This window comes from Carettochelys insculpta, chromosome 12, assembly GCF_033958435.1.
Source record: "Carettochelys insculpta isolate YL-2023 chromosome 12, ASM3395843v1, whole genome shotgun sequence".
NCBI lineage: Eukaryota > Metazoa > Chordata > Testudines > Carettochelyidae > Carettochelys > Carettochelys insculpta.
Window position 1 is genome coordinate 7,722,004 of NC_134148.1, and position 24,921 is coordinate 7,746,924.

A 24,921-nucleotide genomic window follows, 5' to 3' on the forward strand; every position below is an offset into this window, starting at 1 on the left:
TCCCAAGGTGGGATCGACAGCAATGGTTCCCCTTACTCCTGCGCATGTCGGACCGTCCACCGATGCCCCTCCCGGTGGCGCCGGATCTGCTCACGCAAGCCCAGGAGTCCATAGTGCATCCACACCCTTGAGGCCTGCGACTGCAAGCATGGTTAATCCATGGCTCAGCTCCCTAGAGAGCACGTATACGGAGGGAGTGCAACAAGTCCTAGAAAGTAGCAGGAGGACTTCCACCAGGAAGACTTATAAGCAAAAATGGACTCGATTCACTGCATGGTGTTCTACCAAGCAATTAGCCCCCCTTGCTGCACCTATACGTGTAATACTAGAGTATTTACTGGACCTCAAGAGAGGAGGACTCTCCCTATCCTCGTTGAAGGTCCACCTTGCCGCTATATCAGCTTTCAGACATGAAGAGGAAGGGCACACAGTGTTCGCCGATCCCATGGTTACCAGGTCCCTCAAAGGGCTGGTATACCTATACCCCCCTCGGAAACCGCTTCCACCTTCATGGAGCTTGGACCTGGTGCTTAATGCGCTAACGGGACCACCGTTTGAACCCTTAGCCACGGTTTCCCTCCATCTCCTTACGATAAAGACGACCTTCCCTCTTGCAATCACGTCAGCTCGCAGGGTGAGCGAGCTTGCAGCAGTTATGGCAATGCCACCCTGCACAGTATTTTCCAAGGAGGGGTGGTAACCTTACGGCTGCATCCAGCCTTTGTTCCCAAAGTTTCTTCAGAGTTTCATATTAACGAACCTATAGTTTTACCCTCGTTTTTTCCAAAGCCTCATAACTCCAACAAAGAGGCGCGCCTACACCTCCTGGACGTGAGGAGGGCGCTGGCTTTCTATATAGACAGGACTAAGTCCTTCCGGAAAACGGATAGACTCCTAGTCTCTTCCGCTCCCAAATCGAAAGGAGAAGGTCTCTCTTTGCAGAGAATCTCGAAGCACATCGTATCCTGCATAAAAATGTGCTATGAACTTAGCAAGACTCCTTTACTGGCCCTGCCTAGGGCTCTCTCCACTAGGGCGGTGGCGGCATCAACAGCCTTTTTCAAGGGCATTGCGCTAAAAGACATTTGCAGAGCGGCGACCTGGTCATCCTATGACACCTTCGCCAAGCATTATGCCCTTCACAGGGTATTCCAAGAGGATACCCAGCTCTTGACAGCGGTCCTCTCGGGGACAAGCTGCACATAAACCGATTACCCACCTCCTATCTTGGGTTACTGCTGGGTAAGTCACCTATCGTGGAGCACCCATGGGGACACTCGAGGAAGAAAGAGAAGTTACTCACCGTAGTAACGATGGTCCTTCGAGATGTGTCCCCGTGGGTGCTCCACCACCCGCCCATCCTCCGCGCTTCAGATCTCTGTTTAGTATTTTTCAGGAGCATCCGAGGCGGTTGGTCAAGGAACTGGCGGGGATCGGATCGCGCACGTGGCCAGGAGCGCGCAAGGGAGCGGTGCGCGCCGGCGCATGCGTGGTCCGGCAGAAACTGCTGGAAAGATCCGACCTGCGGCGCCGGGGCGAGCCTGACACCTATCGTGGAGCACCCACGGGGACACATCTCGAAGAACCATCGTTACTACGGTGAGTAACTTCTCTTTTCTAAAGGACCCTGCCAACTTCGAAATGCCCTTATTCTTATCAGCTTGTTTTCCTTGTGAGGCCTGTGTTGTAGCAGGTGGCTTCTGGGTACACATTTGGCTCTGTCAATCTGCTTCTTCACGTCCTTAGGTGGGTATTGTAGTTTCAAGAAAGTTTGGTAAAGGTCTTGTAGATGTTCGTCTGTGTCTGACAAGACAGACCACACAAGGAAAACAAGAGAACACCACTGACTGTCACATATGGCCCCCAGCTAAAGCCTCTCCAGTGCTTCATCAGTGATCTGCAACCCATCCTGGACAATGATCCTTCACTCTCACAGACCTTGGGAGGAAGGCCTGTCCTTGCCTACAGACAGCCTGCCAACCTTAAACAAATTCTCACCTGCAACTATAGACCACAACACACTAATTCTAAACCTGCAACCAATCCCTGCAACAAACCTCGCTGCCAACTCTGCTAACGTATCTACACCAGCGATATCATCACAGGACCTAACAGCAACCACACCATGAGGGACTCTTTCACCTGCATATCTGCTAATATAATATATGCCATCATGAGCCAGCAATGCCCCACTGCAATTTACATTGGTCAAACTGGACAGTCTCTACGGAAAAGAATAAATGGACATACATCAGACATCAGGAACGGTAACATACAAAAACCTGTAGGAGAACACTTCAATCTCCCTGGACGCTCGGTAACAGACTTAAAAGTAGCAGTCCTACAGCAGAAAAATTTGAAAAATAAAATGCAGAGAGCGATCTCTGAGCTGCAATTCGTTTGTAAATTTGACCCCATCAAACAAGGATTAAACAGAGTCTGGGAGTGGTTGACCCCTTACAAAAGCAGTTTCTCTGCTCTTGATGTTCATACTTCCACATTACAATTTAACAATGGGCTACATTCCCCCTGACTGATCTGACTTGTTTTCTCCTCTCTTGATGTATGCTACTGATAATGGGGACATGTCCACGCTGACTGTATAGACCTTGTCAGCTCTGGCCCTCCCCTTTACTGGGACCCCCCTTTTTAAATCTTCCTCTGAACCCCTCCCCCACTCACGCATCTGATGAAGCGGGTCTTTGCCCATGAAAGCTTATGCTCCGAAATATCTGTTAGTTTGCAAGATGCCACAGGACTTCTTGTTGTTTTTGAAGATACAGACTAACATGGCTACCTCTCTGAATATGTAAATAAGCACCTCGTTTGCATGTCCAATCAGCCGTATTTGCATTCCCCTTCTGAAAGGGGAAGGTAGTATAGCCACAGCCAAGAATGCATTTCAAAATAGTACCCAGCTATTTTGAAAAAGCATGTCCGGACACAGCACCCATGTCAATGTAGTCCCATTGGATGCTATTATGACTTATTTCAAAATAGCACTATTTGGTGTCTTAACAGAGCCTATATTGAAATAACTATTTCAAAAAAGGTGTTATTCCTTCTGCAGTGAGGTTTACGAAATTGGAAATAATGTGTGCACAGCTGTTATTTCGAGAGAACTTTTCTGTGTAGATGTTGCCTAGGTGACCTCATAAATACAAATTGCTTGATAAAACTCATCATTTTTGCACTGCTAACGCATTCAGAAAGACAGAAAGGAAATAAATCATATATTAGCCATAATAATATTTATTTAATGAAAAAGGGTAGTGAAGGAAGAATTCATGGCTAATGATTAAAGACAAACTTGTTTGGCCAATACACTACAAATTGTTTAACTATCTTTCAAAAATATTACTTGCCTTACATTGCCAAAATTCACTGTTGACATAGGTTATATGCTTTATATGTGCTTCCCTTGTACATTAAGTCTGACTGGAAATTGCTTTAATCTCTGCACCTGACTTGTTCAAACATTTCCCACTTTTTCTCATCAATTGCATTTTTGTTCTCTCTAAAGAAATGAAACTTTTGATCCTTTATCTTTTTTAGTATTGGCACATCCATTCTGGTATGCTTGAAACAGAAAACTGAGAGAGAAGAAACTATCTCAGTTATTCTCCAGATCTTAAGAAGTGGGTCTTTCCCACAAAAGCTCATTACCTAGTAAATAATATTGTTAGCCTTTAAGGTGCTACAGGACTGCTTGTTTTTGTTTAACCTGTTTTCACTCATTCAGACAGTTGCATTATGTCACCAGAACAGTGCAAAATTCGTAGTGAATCTGGCCTCCAAAAACTAGAGCACTTTGTGTCCGTTCTAAAATCCAGGGATGGTTTCCAGCCTGGTATAGCAAGGACTTATATTCAGTCCAGTCTGTTGCTTGCTTGATTTTATATTCTTAAACAATCTGATCGATTCAGCAAGGTGCCTGAATCTTTTCTCCAAAAATCTATTGTTGTCAGAAAGTGTGCTTACCACAATTAGCATTTTTTACTTAATTGCTTTCCCTTTGAAAATAGAACCCAGTAGCTTTTACATTTCTTTTACTTTTAAAGATAAAACATAACCTCAGAGGAATATATCAAGAAAAAATAACATAAAAAGAAACAGATTTTGAAATTAGATCTATTTGACCAAATAACTCTAGATCCAAAAGAGCTTATTCCTCATGAAAACATTCCAAGTAAAGTGATCTCTTACATATTAATCATAGATCTGAAAATATTATGTTAATGAAGGCATACTGCCTGCTTAGCCTAAGAAATTAGATTTCTTTTGTTGTTTATTGTTCAGTCTATTGTGGTTTATAACATTTACTGCTGGATCGTTCACCTGGGAGCCTGGAAATTTCTCAAAAATTATATAAAATGGGGCCCGTAAGAACGGTCAGTTTCTTCAAGTCTCCACTTATTGCACTGGGCATGTCAGCCAATTGTCTTGGCTTACATGCCCTAAACAGTTCTTCAAGAAAAATAGTTAGTGGCTAAACTTTTCAATCTCTGCTTTATTTTGATCCTGTAATAAAAATAAACATTCGATAAGGACTAATAATGCCAGTATTTGTTGACTTTACCTGCAAATTATAACCATATTTGAACTGTATACAAAAGTGGCTTATGTAATTTCTAGTGATAATGACTTGGTTTTCAGCATCTTTGGAAAGCAGTCCATGCTTGTGTAGAAAAACCTCTAAATTCTGTCTTGTGCTTATATTTGCCAACTTTTTAATTGTATCTTCTTTTGTTTTCTTCACTTATAATTGATGGAAATCACATTCAGTACAAAGTATCACATTCAGTACATGCAATTTTGCAAATTGGTTTTATTCATCTATTGTTCCCGTTTGATTCTTATGATTGCACTGCATTGTTTTTAGGACACTGCTGGGTTGGATACTTAAACATTAGAATATAATAGTCTTAAAATAGTTATTGCTGACTTAAAATAATTGTTTTCCTTTCAGGTAAGTCTAAATGGCAAGTAAGCGGAAAATCTAAGAGAGTGACTCATGGAACACACAAAATTACAAAACAGGTATATACGTTGACTTTTTATGTTTCTTTCTAATTTAATTTACTGACTGTAAATGTCATGAAATAGAATACACCATTTACTCAGTAATGTGTATCTGCATGTGTATATCTGTATAAATAAGATTACACACACACACAGCACTTTTAAAAGACAATTATTTGTTGGAAAGTCAAGTACATGGAAATTAGAAAATGCCAGCATTAAGATTGCCTATGCAAACTTATTTTAGCTCCCATATGCATTATGAAACAGTCTTTAATTTTTCTTCAAATGATGTCCATATGTGTATTGTACATGTAGGTAGGCATGCATGTTATTCACCCAAAAATGGAAGTTCTTTGAAGCAGTGTTCATTGGCCTGCATATATTAGTAGTTCTCTGAATGCTCCTGACCCATGTTTTAAGGGCCACTGTGGGTTGGTGTCTCTCCAGTTAAGAACATAAGAACATAAGAACGGCCATACTGGGTCAGACCAAAGGTCCATCAAGCCCAGCATCCCATCTGCCGACGGTGGCCAATGCCAGGTGCCCCAGAGAAGGAGAACAGAAGACAAGTGATTTATCTCCTGCCATCCATCTCCTGCCCTTGTTATGAAGGCTAGGGCACCATACTTTATCCCTGGCTAATAGCCATTTATGGACCTGACCTGCAAAAATTTATCAAGCTCTTTTTTAAACCCTAATAGAGTCCTGGCCTTCACAGCCTCCTCGGGCAAGGAGTTCCACAGGTTGACTGTGCGCTGTGTGAAGAAAAATTTCCTTTTATTAGTTTTGAACCTACTACCCATCAATTTCATTTGGTGTCCCCTAGTTCTTGTATTATGGGAAAAGGTAAATAATTTTTCTATATTCACCTTCTCCACACCATTCATGATTTTATATACCTCTATCATATCGCCCCTCAATCGCCTTTTTTCCAAACTGAAAAGTCCCAGTCTCTCTAGCCTCTCCCCATATGGGACCCTTTCCAAGCCCTTAATCATCTTAGTCGCCCTTTTCTGAACCTTTTCTAATGCCAATATATCTTTTTTGAGGTGAGGAGACCACATCTGCAGTTCCTTCTTATCACCTTGTGACCTTATTTGGAGTTATGTCCTGCTTCACTTTGTTGCGTAATTTATATAGAAAACACTTGTGTAGGTATATTTGGGCCCATTGGGTAGTGGTCAATGGCTCGATATCTGGATGGCGGTCTGTTTCAAGTGGAGTGCCGCAAGGCTCGGTTCTGGGGACGGTGTTATTCAACATCTTTATTAATGACCTGGATGAGGGACTGGATTGCACCCTCAGCAAGTCTGCGGATGACACAAAACTAGGGGGAGAGGTAGATTTGTTGGAGGGTAGAGAGAGAATCCAGAGGGACCTGGATAAATTGGAGGACTGAGCCAAAAGAAATTGGATGCGATTCAATAAGGAGAAGTGTAGAGTCCTGCACCTGGGGCAGAAGAATCCCAAACATTGTTACAGGCTGGGGACTGACTGGCTCAACAGCAGTATGATGGAAAGGGACCAAGGGGTTATGGTGGATGAAAGGCTGGATATGAGTAAACAGTGTGCCCTTGTGTCCAAGAAGGCTAATGGCATACTAGGGTGAATTAGGAGGAGCATTTTGAGCAGATCTAGAGAAGTAGTTATTCCTCTTTATTCAGCACTGGTGAGGCCACATCTGCAATATTGCATCCAGTTTTGGGCCCCCCAGTATAAAAAGGATGTGGATTTGCTGGAGCAGGTTCAGCGAAGGGCAACAAAAATGATTAAGGGTCTGGAGCACAAGACCTATGAGGATAGGCTGAGGGATTTGGGCTTGTTTAGTTTACAGAAGAGAAGACTTAGGGGTGATTTAATAGCAGCCTTCAACTTCCTGAAGGGGAGCTCTAAAAAGGAGGGTGAGAAACTGTTCTCAGTGGTGTCAGATGGCAGAACAAAGAGTAATGGTCTGAAGTTGAAGGAGGAGAGGTGTAGGTTAGATAGTAGGAAAAACTACTTCACCAGGTGGGTGGTGAAGCATTGGAATGCGTTTCCTAGAGAGGTGGTGGATTCTCCTTCCCCTGAGGTTTTTAAGTCTCAGCTGGACAAGGTCCTGGCTGGGATGACTTAGTTGGGGTTGATCCTGCTTGAAGCAGGGGGCTGGACTAGATGACCTCCTGAGGTCCCTTCCAGCCCTGTGATTCTGTGATTACCATGGTAGTTAGCAGTTTATTTTTTTTTTATTCTATAATATTCTTTTTCACTGGTTGGTAAACCTATCCCTTGGCGCCCAGAGTCCCAGGATTCAAGAATTGCACCTCCCGTCCTCAATCTTTCTTCACAGGCAAACACTAGCACTATCTATACTGTCTGGGTGAAGCAGATATCTTGGTAAAGTGCAGGATATTTCACTTCTTCCTACCTGGAACTTGAGAAGCCCAGGCATTTAATTTATGGAAGCATCTGTTGGAGGCTATGAAGCCCTTTTCCAGTCCAGGCCGGGAACAACTTAATGTACTTCTGTCTCAGCGTACTATCAGTGCCCTTCTGAGCAAATGCCTGCAAGTGGAGCTCTCAGTTCGAAGCCCAAGGATTCTTTTTCTTGGGGTCCCCATAAAAGAAGTGGGCTCTCTCATGAGTACAAGGACAGATTCCTCTTGAGGACTGACCACAAGAAATGCATTTCTTCCCTGAGCTGATCCAGATTGGGTGGGACATTGTGAGTGGAACCTATGAAATGGGCTCTCATGAAGCCCGACAGATGTGAGGACAGGATACATAAAACAAAATATACACCAGTTCCCTCTATCATCGTGGTACTGAAGCATAAGGATAGATGCTTGCCAGATCTGTCTACAAGTGTTGTCTCACTTAAAGACATCCGGGGTCAGCCTCTCCATCCCCAACCCCTACAATCCTTGTGTTAGTCGGAGCTGCCAGGACGTGTAGCTACGCAGTAGCCTGCTCCGCTCTACTGCCATCTCCAAAGCCAGCGCACACTGTGACTGGAGAGCTCTGCCTCCCACCGCTGCAAAGAAGCGGAGTGACTGGTCTGATCTGTGAGATGGTGGCAGAGCAGAGTCTGCTGTGTTGTTCTGCTGCCTTGCAGTTCTTGCCATTGTGGTGAGTGCAGGGGACCCAACCCCTGCTGCTGCCCCACACCTGGCCTTGGTAATCCCCAAGGCTGTGTGTCTCGGGGGAGGGAGTTTGAGGGAAGGAGTGTGGTGTGGGGGAGAGGGTGGAGTAGGGGCTGGGCTTGGAGGAAGGGTAGCCCCCACTAAGGGCTGCAGGGACTCATGTGCCAGCAGCCACGTGCAGGTTGGATTATAGAGCTGCTCAGGCCGCAGATGGCTCCTGGGCCATGAGTTTGAGCTCTCTGGTGTAAGTGGAGAAGATAATCTGCATATTTATTTTTTCTGTTTTATTTGAAGTAACAAAACAGCATTTCACTGTCACCAAAGGGCAGACCTCTGAGTGAAGTCAATGGAAATCTAGGAATTGGATTGGGCCCCAATTGAGCCAGTAAAGATCAGGCTGATCAATTAAGTGGTATGTTTAAGTTTCCAGACCAAAGTAAAAGTAACAGAGTGTGAAAGTGAAGAAATTTGAAGTTAAGTTTTAAACAAAATTGCAATTCAGAAAGTTAGAATGTCATCTCAGTAGTTCAGAAATACTAAATGCCAAAGCTGATCAAGATTCCAACACCAGCCTTTCTGTTCCCTCATTCTCCTGATATATTTCCCTGCATGGTGGGACAGCTATGGCCCCACTATTTGCTGCATAGAAGATCCCAAGTCTTTTCCCCTCCTCATATGAATTACGATAGAATACCAAAAGAAAACAAAAAATTAAAATGGCATCTGCCTTTAACTATTTCTTCCCAATTAAAATTTTAAATGTGTGGGATACCTATAGCCACATTGGTCCCTGAGAGTTAGGCAGATAAGGTGATTTAGGTGATATCTTTTATGCAATGGACCAACTTCTGTTAGAGAGACAAGCTTTGGAAGAAGAATTCTGTAGGGTTTGAAAGTTTGTCTCTCTCACAAGCAAAAATTGGTCTAGAAAAAGATATCTACTCCATTTCTAATTTTAAATATAATTTTACTGGGAAGATGCTTTTAAAAATAATGAAGAAAAGCTTTGTCACACTACATATAGAAGAACCTCAGAGTTACTAACACCTTGGGAATTGAAGTCCAAAATTCTGAAGTGTTTTTAACTCTGGAGAAAGGGCAGTTTGAGCACAATTTATGCTCCAGGCCAATCTCCAGCAGCAGCTGAGCTTCTTCAATGCCAGCAGCATCCTTGCAGGTAGTTGCTTTCTGTAGGTCTGATTCAGTTTGCAAGCTTGTTTCCCTCCCAGCTAAGGTGCAGGAGCAACACATGGGGGGGTACGCAAGTGGTCGTGTGCATTCCCCAGCAACCCCCTGCCTCCACACTCACCCTCAGCAGTGTGCCACTTCTGGTGAGTGCAGGGGCAGTCCTGCCCCTCCTTCGGAGAGGCATGGTCCGAGAGAGGTCTGAGGTAAAGCAGCTTGTGCTGCTCTTGGATTGCGTGGCTCCATGGGAGGGACGGGGCCATCCCTGTACTCATCAGAAACTATGCTTTGGCAGGAAGGGGTAGAACAAGAGAGGGGAAGGCCTTAGGGCTGATGGTGCCTGTGGGGCATTCCTCTTACCAGTTACCACAGTTGCTGTGTGTGTGTTTGTGTGAAAATGAGACTGTGTCTGCTCTGTGGGCTCTGGCTGCCTTGTTCTAGCAGTCCCAGCATCTTCATCTATCCTGCTGACTATGCCACTGTCATGAGTATGGACCCCCGGGATGCCAACTTGAGGTGCTTAGGATATCATTGAGCTTGCTTTCCCTGCCGCTTTGGTCCCCTTTTTATCTAGTCTTGCTGAACCACACTCTCCAGGCTCCTCTAGCAAAACTGCCAAGCAAGGCCGCATTTAGCTGAAGCTGTGGACACTGGGATCAGCTCTGGGAGGACTCGTCTTAAGGAATTTATTCCAGCACTCAGATGTTCACCAGACCCAAAATAAAATGAAGTTCTTGCCTTCTTTGAGAATGTGAAAGAAGATATACACAGCTTCTCGCTCCTCCCCCCATTAGAATTTACATAAACTGGGTTATAAACAAGAAAAGTTACCAACTAAAAGTAGAAGGGAGATTTTAAGTGCTTGTAAGTGGCAACAAACAGAATAAAGAAGGCCACTTCAGTAAATAAATAAATAAAACAGACTTGCTAGCCTTAGTACATTACAGAAGTTGGCTATAAAAATATTTCTCACCCTATATGCTGTTCCAGACAGATTCTTTCACAGGCCAGACAAATCTTTCCAGCATGGGTCAGCAGCTGTTATGGTGTAATATAACCAGCAGCAACCTCCCTCTATCCAGTCTTGTGTTCCCAGGTGTTTTCAAGTATCCTTTTGGGGTGGGAGGCCGTGGTAAAGCCAGCTGGAGATGAACATTGTTTTCTATCTCTTCCTCAGATAGAATTTCCATAGGGTAGGAAACCTTTGGTTCCTCCCACCACTCTGTGACACAGTTCAGCAGTCCCAGATGCAGGCTAGTATCAGGTGACCAGGTGACCTGACTGTGTAGGTCCATGAGTCAATAGTAGTGTGTAATATCCCCAGGGAGGCCAAGCCCATTCACATTTCTGTGGTGTCCAACCAGTTCTGAAACGAGCTAGCCACATTATTCTGAAAATATATTTATTGTTCAAGCCAACTAGCCACATTCAACTAGACAAATAGCCATGTGTGGCTAATGGCGAGCATGTTGGACACCACAGTTCTAGCTGATGGGCCATTAAGCCCTGTCTGGCTTTTCCATTGTAGTACTTCAGGAGTCAACAGTGGGAGCTGCCCAAAGCAACAAACATGAAATACAGATACAGAGGCCAATTTTCCTAACTTTATCTACAAAAATGATACATGCATGCAAATGGAATCATCATATTCAGTAAATCATTACCTTTATAATGATGCCTTACATGAGCAATCTTGCATAAAGCAAATCTTCATTATTGCATATTCATATCATAAGCATATTTCATAAAATATGGAATATGTCACATGATAGATTTGGTTTTTGAATATCTTTGCTGCTGTCTGGTTACTTTGGGTTTCACATTGTGTCCAGTTGACTATTAGTCTCTAATTCTTCTGGTCATGTCTTTGAGGCTCTACTGTATGTGTGTGTATGTAAGATGATTCTTCTAATCTGGATTCAAAGATCATTAAAAAAATAAACTGATGTTTAAGTTTAATTTTTCATTATATAGCGTAGAAATGAGTAGGAGCTAGAGAGTCTTTAAAAAGTCCACTAGGAACCCGCAATCTTATATTTTCAGTACATGTAAATTGTCCAACAAGTTTAAAGTTTTTGTAGTTACTAAACTTCCTTAAAGAAAATTGAATAAACAAATCTGGAGTTTTTAGATCAAGTTGTTTTTGCGTTATGACATTACAGAAACATTTTAGAAGATAAAAGGCACTTGTTTATCAAACTCTTGCTTTTCAGACCTTTTGTCCATAGAACATTCCACTTCCAGAATATACAGCTCTCTGGCAAGTGACCATAAATGAACAGTATCAGGCAGTAAGGATGTCTACTTAGGTCTTTTTGGGTTGACCAAGTACTGTTGATGCTCAAAATACTTAAGAAAGATACCCAACAAATAAATATTTCAATGTAGCAGATGTATAAAATTCAGAGATAAATGTAAGAAACTGCTCCAGTGGTCATCTTAAAGATATTAATTTCAATTATGTGAAGTTCCTTAATCCTGTTTTGTGACCATTCATTCTTTATGTTCATAACCTTTGCTGAATGTAAATAGAAGCCTAATCATTTTAGCAAGGTCATGGTATTTATAAATACAAACTGCAGATGGTTAATGGTGTTATAATATAACCGTTTATGACAGTATAGTTGAGGTCATGCCCTCTTTTCCATAATTAACTTCACTTTAAAATAGTTGTAAATTAGGCATAATACACTTTAGTCTAAAAGCTTATGTGCAGGGCACAGCTAAGCACCTGTGACTGCTTTTATGTTATAGGATGGAGAAGAGTTCTAGTGATTTCAGATTCCTTCTTAAATTTCAAATTGTAGGTGGCTCATAACACAAGACAGCACTTTCCAGGTCACACAAACTGTGTGCACATGCTAGCTGTGGGATATTACAAATTGGGATACAAGCAAGGGTAGGATAAAAGTTCTGTCCCATATAATAAATAAGTTAGTTGTCTCTTACAGTAAAAGGTATAATTGTTTTTTATAATTTTTTCTACTAATTTGTCAGTAATATTACATTTCTTTGCAATTCTACAGGCACTTCAAAGATATCAGTTCTGTAATGTAAGGTTGTAAACTGGGTCCACATAAAATTGCATTTTAAATTCTGTATCTGTAATACAAGGATAACCAGTAGCTTGCTCCAGCTACTGTATTTTATTTTATTACCTTGGAAGAATAGTTACCATTAACTTATTTTTACTTTATACTTAGTTACAAGTAGGAAAAGTAAGGCATTTTGCTTTTTGTATCTAAGTTAAAGTCAAGAGTCCATTAAAAAAGAGACCACAACTTGAGTATCAGATCTGGAGAGTAACATGCAGGTGTGTTGACTTTTCCCTTTTTGTACATAAGAGACAACATTCAAAGACCTCAAGAGTGAAAAACATGAACGATAGGAAAAGGGATTGTGCTTCCTGTAACAAAACCATGCTATAGTTACGAAGGCTGCTGGCGAGATTGATATTTATGAAAAGATTCACAGTATAACTACCAGATGGTCATAGTTAAGATTTTCAAAAGGGTTTTGATGATGCCCCTTATAAAAGGCTGTTTGTTTCTTTGTGGTTTTTTTGTCCATTGTATTCATTTATTGTCAGTGAGGCTGTCTGCACTAGGAAATAAAGTCAAATTTATTTGTCAGCTTTGTACCCCTAGATTTTATAAAGTCGATTTGTGAGTGTCCACACGTGCTTAGAAAGTTGACAGTGTGTGTCCCTATTACCTTGCCAAGATTGCCTGTGTCAGCAGTGCAGTGTGGATACATGTCCCACAGTTCCTGCACTCCCATTGCATTCTGGGTTTCTGTCCCAGGGCATTATGGGGAAAAAATGCACTGCAAGTGGTTTTGGATGTCTGATGTCATCATCCCAGAGTGCATTGTCCTCTCTCCTTGCTCCCATTGTAAATAAACTGCCAAATGCATTTTTCTGTTACTTCTCCACCGCCTGCCCCTTGCACACACCATTACAAGGCTAGCAGGCTAGTCCTGAGAAATCTAAAATGCAGAAATAAAAATCTGAAAAATTTCAGTTTGGAACTATTGAAAAGTTGTTTTTTGATATTGTTGAAATGCTTCATTTTGATAGTGTTGTTTTGTTTCATTTCATTTTAACCTGGCAGCAGCATGGTGGTGATGAGCAACCAGAGAGCCTAGAGCCGCATGGTGTGTGGGGGAGGCAGGGGAGGGGCAGCACAGCTGTGAAGGGCAGAGGGCAGCTGGAGAGCTCAGCACCTGCGTGGTGTGGTGGGCAGCAGGAGAGCATGGTGGCCATGTGGTGTGGGGATTTAGCAGGAGAGCCCAGGCTGATTTCTGCTTCCTGTTTCCTACTTCTTGCTCACTTGCAGAGCTGCAGAAGTGAAAGCAGTGGTCAGAACAGACACATTGGGGGCACTGTGGGATACTTCTGGAGGCCAGTGAAATCGAATTAAATAAATCTGTGTCTACACTAGCATTAAGTTGATCTTGTAAATTCAAATTTGGCATTACTGCTTATTAAAAAGCTGGAATAGAAGAGTCAAAGTTAGGACCCCTAATATTGACCTAATGATATTTGTTGTGAGGAAAGGTCAGTTTTATAATGTACCATCGACTTGATGCTCTAGCATAGGCATAGCCTGAGAAAATAAACTGCCTGGCCAGGGACCATCTTTTTGCATTTTATGTTTGTGGATATTATGATCTGCTGCAATAAAAAATATTATTAATAAGAAAACATGGTAAATGTTGAGTAAGAGGTAATGTCTGGTCATAATGCTTGCTATTTATTTTTATTGATTGATTAAAATGTGGTTAGAGGAAACATTAAATGAATATCAGAAATAAATGATCAAATGTTGATGGAAACTAAAAGTGGGGTTCAGACATTGGTGCTATGAAAAAGCTAAATTTTCCAATTACATTATGTAGGCTAGTAAAAATAAGGAAGGATTATGAAGAACTCCCAGTAACAAGTGACATTAATTTTAGAAAACTGCAAGACACATTCAAGGCAATACACATTTAGAAAGAACAGTATTAATGGTTCATATGCGCAGAAATAACAGGGAAAAAATAGGAGGGGTCCAGTGAAACATAGTAGAAATTACCTAGGCTTTGGAAGTTTCTTCCACTATAGATGACAAAAGTATGGAGAATGAGTTTGTGTGATTTTTAAGATCCAGGTACTACAGCTTTCATTTAAGATGGTCTCTAAAGAAAGTGTTGTCTGTGCTTGAGGTGATATGGTGGCTCTGTGTAGGTGGCTCTGGTCACCCTGGATACTTTGAAATCATTCATTTGGGGCAGAAATCCTTGTTCTTTCTGAGAGAGATGCTTTGCAGGTACTTCACCATTTTCTTGTATTCTGTGCAGCTCTTCCTTAGTTTTTCATTTGTGCAGTATATCATGAAATGCACTATTTAAAATATTAATATAGTGAAGAATGTTTTGCAGTACTTATATTTTCTAGTGAAATTTAAATATGTATATGGAATCGGCAAAGTCATAAATCTTAGACCTGGCCAACACCATTGTTTAAATAAACAGTTCATGGCATTTAGCCAACAACATCAAAATGTGGATTATTTCCAGCAATCTGCTTTGCTTTCTTAACAGAAGATAAAATAAATAGGCTTAAAGTGCGCATGCTTGCTTTATTGCTGTTCGTTTCTCATGCATTATTTTGGTTTGAAAAATTAAATCTACTACACCTTTGGTAAATTTTACTGTGATAAAGAAATGAGTGTGCAGACACAGAGATCATGGCCAATCTGTTTGTACTGTGTGCCTTTTTAGTTATAAAGTGAAATTTGCCAAATATGCTAGAGCATTATATGATGTATTTTGCAGTGCAGACAGAGCAAGAGCTACTTGAGGAAAAAGAACAGACTGGAATGTGGAGAAAATCCATAGAAGGATCTAGGAGTTCTAATAATGCTGATCTTTAGTGAACAGTTTGGCAAGTTGTGTCTTTCCCTTCTGCTCTGTAGTTACATGTGTGATGTGAACCTGTAGGTTAAAATCTTCTAGAAAAGAAGTAGAAATTTATAATCTTAGAATACAGTAATTTAAACATTATGATTCTCACCTATTGTTCCATGTTTAAAGGTATGGTATTGTTACATAAAAATCTGATTTGATATATATGTTTTCTAGACATGCAAAGAAAATTTTATAATTTAAAGCTAACGTAATTTGTTGAATTGGCATTGAATTTATTGCAGTGTCTTTATGATGGAATACTAAAAATCACAAAGACCCTTCTGAGGAAAAGAAAGAAAATCCTCAGTGCACTTAACATGTGCACGGTCTTGGGATCTCTTTTGCACAAATTCCAATGTAAAAAATGTTTTTCTAGTTTGCCCCTAATTCATCTACCTTCCACTTATACCATTGAGACTTTCATCCAAAACTACTGAAGAGTTTGTATTTTAACTTGTATTGCCTGTGGGCTTAAATGACATTTCTACAATGGCGCTCTGTCTCTATTGAATGCAAACTTTCCTGCCATGAAGCCAATTTTTGGCACAGGAGTCAAATGTTTTTCAGCTTTTCACTGAGGAGCAGTAGGGTTTGAACCCAAGCCAGTTATTATAGCATCCTGTTCTCAGTTTTGTAGTTAAGATTAGTTGTTTTAATTATAAACCCTGCTTTTCAAGGAATTAGTAGCTTGGGGGGGGGGTTTAAAATCTCGTTGGATTTAATCTTGGAGTATGAAAGTGGTAGTCTGTAAGCCTTTTTGTTGCAGTGATGGATTTACGCTATAGAAATCCTCATCCTTTTATTTAGTTGATGCCTCCGTTGGGCACCTTGGCTCATTTTAAGTTGTTTTAGTCATTTTAACACACTGAAAGATGAAGTTTTAAAGAATTTGGACTTTGATAAGGTGCAGTTGTCAACGCAGTTCTATATATCTTCTAGTGTCTTGTGCAAGCTAACTTTCAAGAGATCTCTGCTACAGAAGACCTATGCAGATGAAAGGCGTGCTAAAGGAATGCCTCAGGATAAGGATTATTAAAAAGAAAAATTTAAAAAAAAACTTTTCCATTTGCTGCTTGATTGGTTAATGAAATTAAATGCTCAGTTTTACTTTGTTTAAAGTTGGTTGTGTTTCCAGATCTCATGCCATAACCACCACAATGCTATGTTTGTGTTGGCAGTATTTAGGGAAGTCTTTATTTCTCCATTCAGCTTTTGATGCAAAAAAGGATGCATAAACATGGCTTTAGTTAGAGAAACCTATTCTCCTTTGTTTTTGTTTTGTGTTTCACTAGCTGTAATTTTATAGTTCTCAGTATTTGTCTGTGTTTTTCAACAAAGAATAATAACCTTATTTCCAAATTTCCTTTCAATTGTATGGGAAATGACTTTTGGTTATTGAAGATTTTAAAAATCTAATTTTCTTTTAATTATTTGTTGATTTTTTTTTTTTTTTTTAGCTTTTGGTATTTCTCTCATATTTAGTGAAAACAGACTGGTCAGTTTCATTGATTAGTAATCACTTTAAGGGATTTCATGTTTTCATGCACAGAAACTTGTGTAGTACAGTAAACCCTTGCTTTATACGTCTTCAGGTTGCAGAAAACTTGCTTTAACATGAGTGTCACACAACTTGAAGACGAGTGGCTGTCAGCTTTCCTAGCTTCCTGTGGCTGCAGGCAGCCTCGCAGGCTGAAAGCCCCTTCCCCCCTGCCTTCTCAGAGCAGTGCTAGGCACTGCTCTGGGAAGGTAGGCGGAAGGCTTTTAGCAGGCAGCCAAAACTCTCTTCCCAGAATTGCACTGCTGTCAGTGGCCCCACTCTGGGAAGGTAGGGAGAAGGGTTTTAGCCTTCCCATAGCTGCCTGCTGCTGTAGGCAGCAACAGGGGCTAAAACCCCTCTTGCCCCCCCCAGGTTAGTCTTCCCTCTCTCCACCCCTTCCCCCCCCCCCTGCAGCCCCAGCTCAGTCCCAACCTGATCACGGGGCTCCCAGCCACTAGCGCACTACAGCCCTGCACGGGGTTTGGGCTTCAGCCCCTGGCGCAGCACACAGGGCTCAGGTTCCAGCCCCCTGCCCACCACTGCTGCGGACCCTGGTCCAACCTCCGCAGACCTGGCTCCAACCCCCGTGCTTCCTGGCTCAACTCCACTCTTCTGCCCCCCCACCCCCCAGCCCTCCGCAGGCCTAACCCACCCCAGGCTTAACGCCTCGGCTCCAACCCACCACCCAACCACCACTGACTTACCCAAAATTCAGGATACGTGAGGGTTGCATGAAATGCATCCCTCGTGTATCCTGAGGGACTGCTGTATTGCATTATTGCAGAGAAATATTTACATACATATATTTTGGTTTGCTGTTAATTTTTACAATGCTGGGGGCAATTTTGACCTGCCAATATAATTCTATTTATGCTTTCCTAAATTATGTGCTTATATTTATATAAAACTCTCATAGACCAGGGTTTTGGTCTGTTTTGTTTTCAGACCCAGTTAATAGATATATGGTACAAATGCAAGTGGTTGAGGATCACTTTAAATTATTTTGGGGTGCTTGCCCCAGTTGTGGGTGAGGAATCTCCATACCCAAAATATTTCTAGTATGAGAACTCCTTCCTGCTTCTTGGCTTTTGCTGTGGCAGAGGATCTTATGCTCTATGTACCCAATATTCTGAATCTGATAGAATTCCATTTTGGAGCAGTCATCAGGGAAGAAGTGCTTCATATCCCTTTAGAATGTCTTCCAAGACTGAGTCAGACAAGGGCACATCTTTCCACATTAATAAAAAGGAGTGGATTGAATATGCAAGCTCAGCAGATGTGTAAGGCTGTCATTGGCATTAAATGTTTGCTTTTAAGGTGGCACATAAGAGAGCATCTCTGATCCAGCAGTCATGAAGAAAATTTGGAATTGATTAGAACCCAAAGAAAACAGAATAAGCAAATTAACTTAGTATTTCTACCTCAAAATATTTGCAGAGAGCCATAAATTTAAACTCCATTTCTTTTCTTTGAAAATGAGGATAGAAGCTTAATGTGTGTTTAAGACTGCTGAAATCATGACTCTAGAGTCAGAACAGAGAGGCAGTTTCAGACTTGGCATAATGAAGAACAACACAATTAAAGTCAATATGCTTGATTTGAATTTGCGTTGTCATATTTGAATGTGATGAATGGAAAGTCACCTATACAGGCAAGACATGAATCTTTTAAAGTATGAAAGCTTTTCTTTGTAACTAATTTAGTGCTTACTGACTTTCTTTTCTACAGTGAAGCAATAAAAAATTTATTAAAAGGCTGGTCACATCTCTGTTCAGTGGCCAAAGAAATGTATGCTGAAATTACATTTTAAGCAAAAATTGGGACAATGTTTTATGCGGTACTTTTGCAAGAATATTTGATAACAGAATATACTTATCATAGTCACGAGCACAAATGTTTGTATTTTCTGAAAACATACTGCTGTCAGAACAAGCAATGAGGCAACTGCAACTTTCCCATCTACATATGGAGCAGAGTGTCGTCTGCTATTGTGCAGATATAAATATTGGGTTATAAATGTCAGAGAAACAGAAACTAGGTTCTACAAACCTGCCCCATTTGTTTAAGGTGAGAAAATTTGTTTGAAGAACTCAGTCAACGGGATACGGCGTTAAGCCTCCATGAAGGATGTCTTGTTTGAAAGTGTTGACATAAGATGAAAAAAAGTATGTTATGCAGAAGCCCAACCCCTTGTAACACTTATTTGTGTGTCTTTTTTATGTTTTATCTCCTCAGAGTGCTACAGTAGACTGTAAAATAACAGCAGTAGCTGCTGGAGATAAAAACTTTGACAAAAGCCCAACAAAAATAAGGCAACCTCGAAAAGTTGATCTGAGAGCTCGATATTGGGCATTTCTTTTTGACAATCTTAGACGGGCTGTGGATGAAATCTATGTTACTTGTGAATCAGACCAGAGCGTAGTAGAATGCAAGGTAAGACTGCTTTCTGAAGTGTTTCTGCTCCGTTTCTTGCAGTGTCTCTCTTGATACTATTCTTGTAATTACAGACAAGCTGAAAACAAGAAACAGAATCTCAAGAACAAAATTATTGTATGATTTTGATTTTACTTGAGGGCCTTAGATAAGAAAGATGAAACCTATTTATTTTGCCTTTAAAAGGTTGTTTTCATCTTACACCTGTCTGGTTTGGAATGATATTAAACTTACAGCAATATGTAACATTTTCTTAGACTTTTAATACTGCAGTATGATTAACTTATATTTAAATAAAAACCATAAAAAGCCTTATTCAGTCGGTGATTGATTTTTCTACCAATGGTGATATCATTTTGCCAGCTATACTTTTTTCTGTAGATGGCACTGTTGGGATTCGGCCTGTTTTCACATTCTTCAGTTTCCTGTTTAATGTCTTAATTACACATTGCTCTGTTTCGGCAGAGATAGTTATCACTCTTCTAATTCTCTTTCTGGTGGTAAGAAAGTGCGATTGATGGCCAGCTATAAACAGTGTCTGGGTGGGATGTCATTGTAAGGTGTATTTTCTAATTTTAGATAACCTTGTGTTTGTAATAAGATGTAAAACAGACACACACAGTGTGGTGTCTTTGCAGCAACTCAGTAGAAAGGCTATTGCCTTTTAATAAGAGTTTGTTGTACACTGATTTACTTTATAATGAGTTAAATGATCACAAGAATTAAAAGAAGCCAGAACAGTACATAGAAAACAATATTAAAGGTACACTTTTTAACATTAAATGTGGCTGAAAGTTCAACAAATTCTGGAAGCCATTATCTAATCATTGTGATATGTCTATATCTCCATATCTACATATATAGTTTAAAACTTTCATCTTATCACGTGTATCTAGTTTTCAGTTGAAATCTGAGATGTCCAAATTGACTTTGGGATTATCATACAAATATATTTAATTGAAACCAGGTTTCAGAACCTAACAGTAGCTGGAGGCTTCCAAACAGTTAGTTGGACTAACACAATTTAACATTTTGTTAGTGAACTGTCTTCCTGCTCAGGAAATTTCTCTAATGAATTTTTCTTTTTAAGAAAACCAGTCTGCCTTGTCACATAATCAGATTACCATTTTAAAACTTTTATGACTGAAGGAAAATAAGTTTATTTGTGTATTATCACATCTTGATAGAGCTAAGACCTCACATAGAATTCCAGTCATATCCCTCAGTCTGTGCTGGGAAGGAAATAATGTATACATCCCAAATCTAAAACCTTCATTTCAAAAGCTAGTTAAGGTTACTAAGTGACAACACTGCAAGTTACCTGACACATTGTTTGCCAGCAAAACTCTCTGGACATGTAAAAACACAGAATTGAATATTTATGAAAATCCTCAACTTTACAATACCAAACACTGAATTACCTCATTATTCTCATCACATTTAAAGAAACAGCTGTTTCATTGTGAAATCACCACCTTAATACGGTTCCAGTGATTGTCGAGATTTTGTGTGTGATTTTTGTTGTAGTGTCTTGATTTGGGGAATTTTCAGAGATTCCATTGAATAGGCAATATTATCTGTTTGCATATCTTTTTAATAGAGTTTTTTGAAGATGAGATGTAGGCAATATGGAAAATTTTAAATAATTACAGTTATCAGTTATATAGAAACAGAGAGGGAGCCGTGCTAGTCTATACACTACCAAAACAAAAAGCAGTCAAGTAGCACATTAAAGGTGAGCAAAATAATTTATTAGGTGAGCTTTCATGGGACAGACCCACTTCTTCAGACCATATGGCTGTGGTCTGAAGAAGTGGGTCTGTCCCATGAAAGCTCACCTAATAGATTATTTTTCTAGTCTTTAAAGGGCTCCTTGACTGCTTTTTGTTTTGATAGTTATCAGTTATGTTTGATTTGCTTTTTGATTTCTTTTTGCATGGTGATTTTATTGTGCTGTTAGCTAAACGCTAAAACCTTTTGTACAATAAGGGTGATGACTTTGATAATATATGTATTTTGATTGATGCCTAACAGAAGAATGTTTTGGAAAAGTGTTATTTTTGCTTTTTCTTAAGATTAACATTACACATGTAGTTAAGCAGGAAAAAGGTGTATATTTATCATAAAATTATATATGTATGTGGGCTTTCATGTATAAGATTAATATGTATGTTTATATATAATCTTCCTTCCATGTTCTAAAGGATTTTGTGCTGTGTAAGGTTAGTGGTAAAGTTTAGATGCAGCCAAGCCTCTTCAGGAAACTGGTTTCACAGTTGTGGTTCTCCACACCCAAAGCTCGGCCCTCACTCCCTGCAAGGCATACACTGACATATGTCAGCCAAAGTGCTCTGGCTGAATGCAGCTTTCATTTCATGGTGCAGAGAGAGGCAGTCACTCAGGTAGCTGGCGTCAGCCCACTTAGGGGTTTGTAACTGAGGATTAGGCTCTTGACTTACTCTCAGAACTGGATATGTAAACAGGGCTGAGCATGGAGTACTGGTGTGAGGTCTTGTCAACAGTTCTCCTTACATGGTAGATGGGAAGCATGCCTTAATTTAAGGGTGGCCTTCATGAATCTCATGTATAGTTCATAGTACATTACAATAGATGCATATTTAAAGAATTCAGTAAGGCGTATTATAAAACCTTATGTCCATTTTTGATTTTGGATACCCTTTCATACCATTGGCAGCATCCTGTTCTGTTTGTTTTGTGGCATGTTGTTCCCGGCAATATAAATTTAATACAAGGGCCTGTGTTTGTTTTCCATCTTCACTCCAGCCTTGTTCTGCTATTTAAAAGAGCTGCAGTGGTGTAGAGGGTCTCTAAAAACCCTGTACTGAACTAAAATATGTTTTCCTTGGTGTAGAAAATGTGGGGGCCAATAAATCTGCCTTCAAAGGATCCTCTGCAGGTATATCTACAATGCAGTTAGATGCCATTGGCTGGCTTGTGCCAGCTGGTTTAGTCTTATGGGGCTAGGGCTAAGTGGCTGTTTCGTTGCAGTATAGATGGTTGGGCTGCAGCTCAAGCTTTGGAAACTTCCCACCTTGCAAGTTCCTAGAGCTTGGACTGCACCATGAGCCCACGCATCCTTACTCCAGTTAAACTGTCCCTTAGCCTAAGTCAGCTGGCATGGGCTAGACATACCCTGCAGGCCCAGGTACGAGGGTCAGAAGGGACATGTCAGGAATAGGGCTCCAGAACATAGCACTAATGATTTCAGGCAGTGCTGTGGCTTATAGGCAACCTAAACAGAGTGTCTTCCTGGTTCTCCTTAGGCCCTCAGAGTGATCTATGATTGGAAGGATACGACTGGGAAGATGTGATGGTGGAATAAACACACTTACAGCATTGTCCCCGGTGTCTGAGTTCTATGCTGTATAGAGATGGAAGTCAGAATGTCACCCCACCTTTGTTTCTGGGGAAAAGAATGTCAGCAACAGAACATTGCATTGCAAGTTTGATGCAATGAAATAATCTTGTCCTTCCCCCTCCACATTTGCATTAAAGATGCATATCTTCATCATCAGCTTTTCCCAATGGAAACAATCCAAGGGTCCCTGAACTTTGGCTGACCAATTGAATCAAAAAGGTATAACAGTTAACGATTCATCGTCGACCCAGATAATAAAGGGAAGGGAGAAAAACCCAGTGTGAGTTAAGGATGGCAAATTCATTCTTCACACTCTTTTTTTATTCCATTTTCAACACAATTAATTGAATATTATGCCTATTGACAGTGATAACTCACACCGAGCAGAGCTCATCATGACTCTTCTCACCGTACTCAGAGAAATGAAGAAATTAATGGAGATAACTTTTCTGTATAAACTGTGACAAAGTCACACAAAAATAAAAGGTTAAGTCCAATAGAAAATTATAAAAAGCTGATGGATGCAACCAATGCTGACAATGCAAGAATGAAGCTTAGAACTCCCTTTGGCTTTAAAACACAGAATAGAAGTGACAGTAAAATTAAGAAATAGAGGACAGATTCCAAGACTTTATTTCTCTGTCATGCAAAATTGTGAGCACTTGAAGTGCTACAGAGGAGGGACTCTACTTGTTGTTCACGTAAATAAGAACTGATGGTTTGAGCACTTCAGGTATTCTCTGGTGCATGACTACTTCCCTGAGGGCAAAAGGCTTAATGGAAAATATTTTAAAGTGCTTAAAAGGAAGACTCTTGTCTGAAAGTATGATACCTCAGGGCTTTAGTTCAAATACAGAATCTATCTTTCAGAGAACAATTACAGGTAGATAATTTACTCTCTACATGCCTGACTGACCATATTGTTCTGAATGTAGTCTGCTTACTTGGGTAATCACATACGTTTTTCTAAACATGTATTGTTCAGCCTTTGCTTCAGCTTTTACTAGAAAAGTTAATTGTGCCCAGATGTTTAACACAATTAATATTAACAACAAGGGAGAAAGCTCTTAGAAAAGAACAGATAAAGGAATATTTAGGTAAGTTAGATGCATTCAAGTCAGCAGGACCTGACAAATTTCACCCCAGCATATGTAAGGAGCAAGCCATAGCAATTTTTGAGCCATTAACAGTTATCTGTGAGAACTCCTGAAGGATGGGTCAGTCCTAGAAGGACTGGATAAGGGCAAACATATTTTCTGCCTTCAAAAAGGGGAAAAAGGAAGACCTGGGGAATTATAGACCAGTCAGCCTAACATGAATGTCCAAAAAGATACTCAAACAAATTGTTAGTCAGTTTGATCAAACCTGGAGGATAAGGTATAAGTAATACCCAGCATGAATTTAGCAAGTCCATGATGTCCCAAGCTGATCTAGTTTTCTTCTTTGACAAGGTGACTGGTCTAGTGGATGGGGAGAAGCAGTGGACGTGGTACAGTTAGACCTTAAAGAGGTTTTTGACTTTGTTCTGCATGATATTCTCATCAGCAGCCTAGGGAAATATGGCCTTGATGAAATTTGATGTGTGCAAACTGGATGAAAGGCCATAATCAAAGAATATTTATCAATAGTTTATATCTCCTGGGGCCATTCAGGGCTCAATGCTCATTTTGGCATCATTCAATATTGCCTAACAACAAAAATGATGGTAGAGGAGAGGAGCCATCCTGCCACTGATTGCATCCCCCTTCAGTTATGAGGTAGCATCAGTGTATCCTGCCTCCAACTACACACCTTGTACCCAGTATAGTTACAAGAGGAGAAGGCTATGTGAGTGTTTTATAAAAATAATATTTAATATTTATAATATCCAGTAATTGTTGTTGTTAAATTGTCCCCTGAAAATAAACAATTGTAATTAAGAACAGCTTTCATATAGACTTTATTAAAATAATCGGAATTTATTTTGAATATTTCTGTTTGTCTGTGGAACTTTTCAATATTTTTTCATATTTTTCTGTCTACTGAAAAAATCAAGTAGGTACATCGTGCACTGTCACAAATGTTTTAGTTGTCTTAAAGGTCAGATTACTGTAAAAGATTTACACATGTCAAAAAAAAAATCCTCATGCTCTTGCAGACATGTAATACGTTCAGATAAATCCAGGATATTTTGAAAATATGTTATGACTTGGAGTAGTTTGTTATTGATTATGTTGTTACTGCTTAGTGCTTCCAAGTGGGACTGAGGTCTGGTGCCTGGTTGTGGTTGAAATTTCAGACGAAAGGGTTGT

The 24,921-nt window shown here is 40.3% G+C and overlaps 1 protein-coding gene across 7 annotated transcripts in view; it reads left to right on the forward strand.

The window, feature by feature from the left end:
• The window catches only part of SCAPER (S-phase cyclin A associated protein in the ER), a 420,029-nt gene that overhangs the window by 41,149 nt on the left and 353,959 nt on the right, over positions 1 to 24,921 (forward strand). For all 7 annotated transcript variants that reach the window (XM_075006917.1, XM_075006920.1, XM_075006919.1 and 4 more), the window contains exons 4-5: positions 4,970 to 5,040; positions 19,054 to 19,251. In XM_075006917.1, the coding sequence (XP_074863018.1) occupies positions 4,970 to 5,040; positions 19,054 to 19,251 (269 nt within the window). The remainder of the gene's footprint in view (positions 1 to 4,969; positions 5,041 to 19,053; positions 19,252 to 24,921) is intronic.